The sequence below is a fragment of the Ursus americanus genome, chromosome X (assembly GCF_024610735.1).
Source record: "Ursus americanus isolate L20-20 chromosome X, mUrsAme1.1.p, whole genome shotgun sequence".
In the NCBI taxonomy this organism is placed as follows: Eukaryota; Metazoa; Chordata; class Mammalia; order Carnivora; family Ursidae; genus Ursus; species Ursus americanus.
Genome location: NC_142164.1, coordinates 56,384,214 through 56,386,333, shown reverse-complemented (window position 1 = coordinate 56,386,333; position 2,120 = coordinate 56,384,214). Strand labels below are relative to the sequence as shown.

Genomic DNA, 2,120 nt, shown 5'->3' with positions numbered 1-2,120 from the left:
GTGCTTCGCCAGCCTAATTTGGAAAGTTAGCCCGGCCTCCCGTGCCGCCATTGGCCGAGACCGCGGCTGGCCAGGCCGAAACGTGTTGCAATTGGTCACAGCGCGTGCCGGTAACTCGCTCTCGCGGCTTTGGCTCCCCCGCACCATAGATGTCAAAGGCTGAAGCTGCTCCCTTTGCCACATTATAACTAGTAGGGGATCCTCATCGACCATGGCCACAGCTGCCTCGAATCCCTACAGCATTCTCAGTTCTAGCTCCCTAGTCCATGCGGACTCTTCGGGCATGCAGCAGGGGAGCCCTTTCCGAAACCCTCAGAAACTTCTCCAAAGTGATTACTTGCAGGGAGTTCCTAGCAATGGGCATCCTCTCGGGCATCACTGGGTGACCAGTCTGGGCGATGGAGGCCCATGGTCTTCCACACTCGCCACCAACCCCCTGGACCAGCAGGACGTGAAGCCCGGGCGCGAAGACCTACAGCTGGGTGCGATCATCCATCACCGCTCACCGCACGTCGCCCACCACTCTCCGCACACTAACCATCCGAATGCCTGGGGGGCTAGCCCGGCTCCGAACCCGTCCATCACGTCCAGCGGCCAACCCCTTAACGTGTACTCGCAGCCTGGCTTCACAGTGAGCGGCATGCTGGAGCACGGAGGGCTCACCCCACCGCCAGCCTCTGCCTCTGCACAGAGCCTGCACCCCGTGCTCCGGGATCCCCCAGACCACAGCGACCTAGGCTCGCACCACTGCCAGGACCACTCGGACGAGGAGACACCAACCTCGGATGAGTTGGAACAGTTCGCCAAACAGTTCAAACAAAGAAGAATCAAGTTGGGCTTCACGCAGGCCGACGTGGGGCTGGCGCTGGGCACACTGTACGGCAACGTGTTCTCACAGACCACTATCTGCAGGTTCGAGGCCTTGCAGCTGAGCTTCAAAAACATGTGCAAGCTGAAGCCGCTGCTGAACAAGTGGCTGGAGGAGGCTGATTCATCCACAGGGAGCCCGACCAGCATTGACAAAATCGCAGCTCAGGGCCGTAAGCGCAAGAAGCGAACCTCCATCGAGGTGAGTGTCAAGGGCGTACTGGAAACGCATTTCCTCAAGTGTCCCAAGCCTGCCGCGCAGGAGATTTCCTCGCTGGCAGACAGCCTCCAGTTGGAGAAAGAAGTGGTGCGTGTCTGGTTCTGTAATCGAAGACAGAAAGAGAAAAGAATGACTCCGCCGGGGGATCAGCAGCCACATGAGGTTTATTCGCACACCGTGAAAACAGACACGTCCTGCCACGATCTCTGACTGCGGGAAGCAAGAAAGCGGCCGGCCGCACTGGGAGCAGCGCGGAATTCTTTCTCTCCCACTCTCTTCCTTTCGCTTCAGCTTTATTATTGGTATCTAGAGACATAGCAATATCTAGATATCTAGATAGGGCTCTCCTCTCTCTCTCTCTCTCCCCATCTTTTTTTCTTTCTTACTTTTTTTTTCCAAAATAGGGGATTCTAACATATTAAAAAAGGAAACACACTCACACACGCGTTCAGGCTTCTTAACGCTGATACACAGTTGCATTAAGCAGTCCAGGCGGGGAACTCTTACACCCTGCGGCCCAGGCAACTGTTTCCTCCAACCTTTTCTGTTGATCAATACATATTGTTTACTTTGAGTAAGGTCTGTTTGGTTGCTCCTCTCTTGGAAGAACAAGGAGTGGGGTAACATGGGGGTGGGGAAGGATGGGGGAGGGGGTGGGAAGACAGATGTGTGCCTCTGAATAACCTTTCAGCGCCTTGGTTATAGCAGCTGTATTTCAGGTGAAATCTGTTTTACAATAGACTAGTTTTGCATTTTTAAAAACTTCTATAGCGTTTCTAAATGTCTGCGGTGTTTTACTACAAGCTGTACACAATATTTGTGAGATAATTTGTATCAAATCGGCCACTCCACATTATTATTGCTATTATGATTATTCCTTCATTGAGCTGATGGTTTTCTAATTGCTTAAAAAAGGGAAGGGGGTGGGAGGAGGAGGGGAAGAGATGCCTACCCACCCACCCACCCCCTACCCTGAATCTGAATGGAGAAGAGAGAGAGGTACAATGGATAGAGTTGTTGATGATGATAGTGG

The 2,120-nt window shown here is 53.2% G+C and overlaps 1 protein-coding gene across 1 annotated transcript; it reads left to right on the top strand.

The window, feature by feature from the left end:
- Positions 1 to 211: 211 nt before the first annotated feature.
- On the top strand, positions 212 to 1,297 carry POU3F4 (POU class 3 homeobox 4). The gene has a single exon (XM_045775656.1). It carries the CDS (start codon positions 212 to 214, stop codon positions 1,295 to 1,297), a length of 1,086 nt encoding a protein of 361 aa, XP_045631612.1.
- Positions 1,298 to 2,120: the final 823 nt, after the last annotated feature.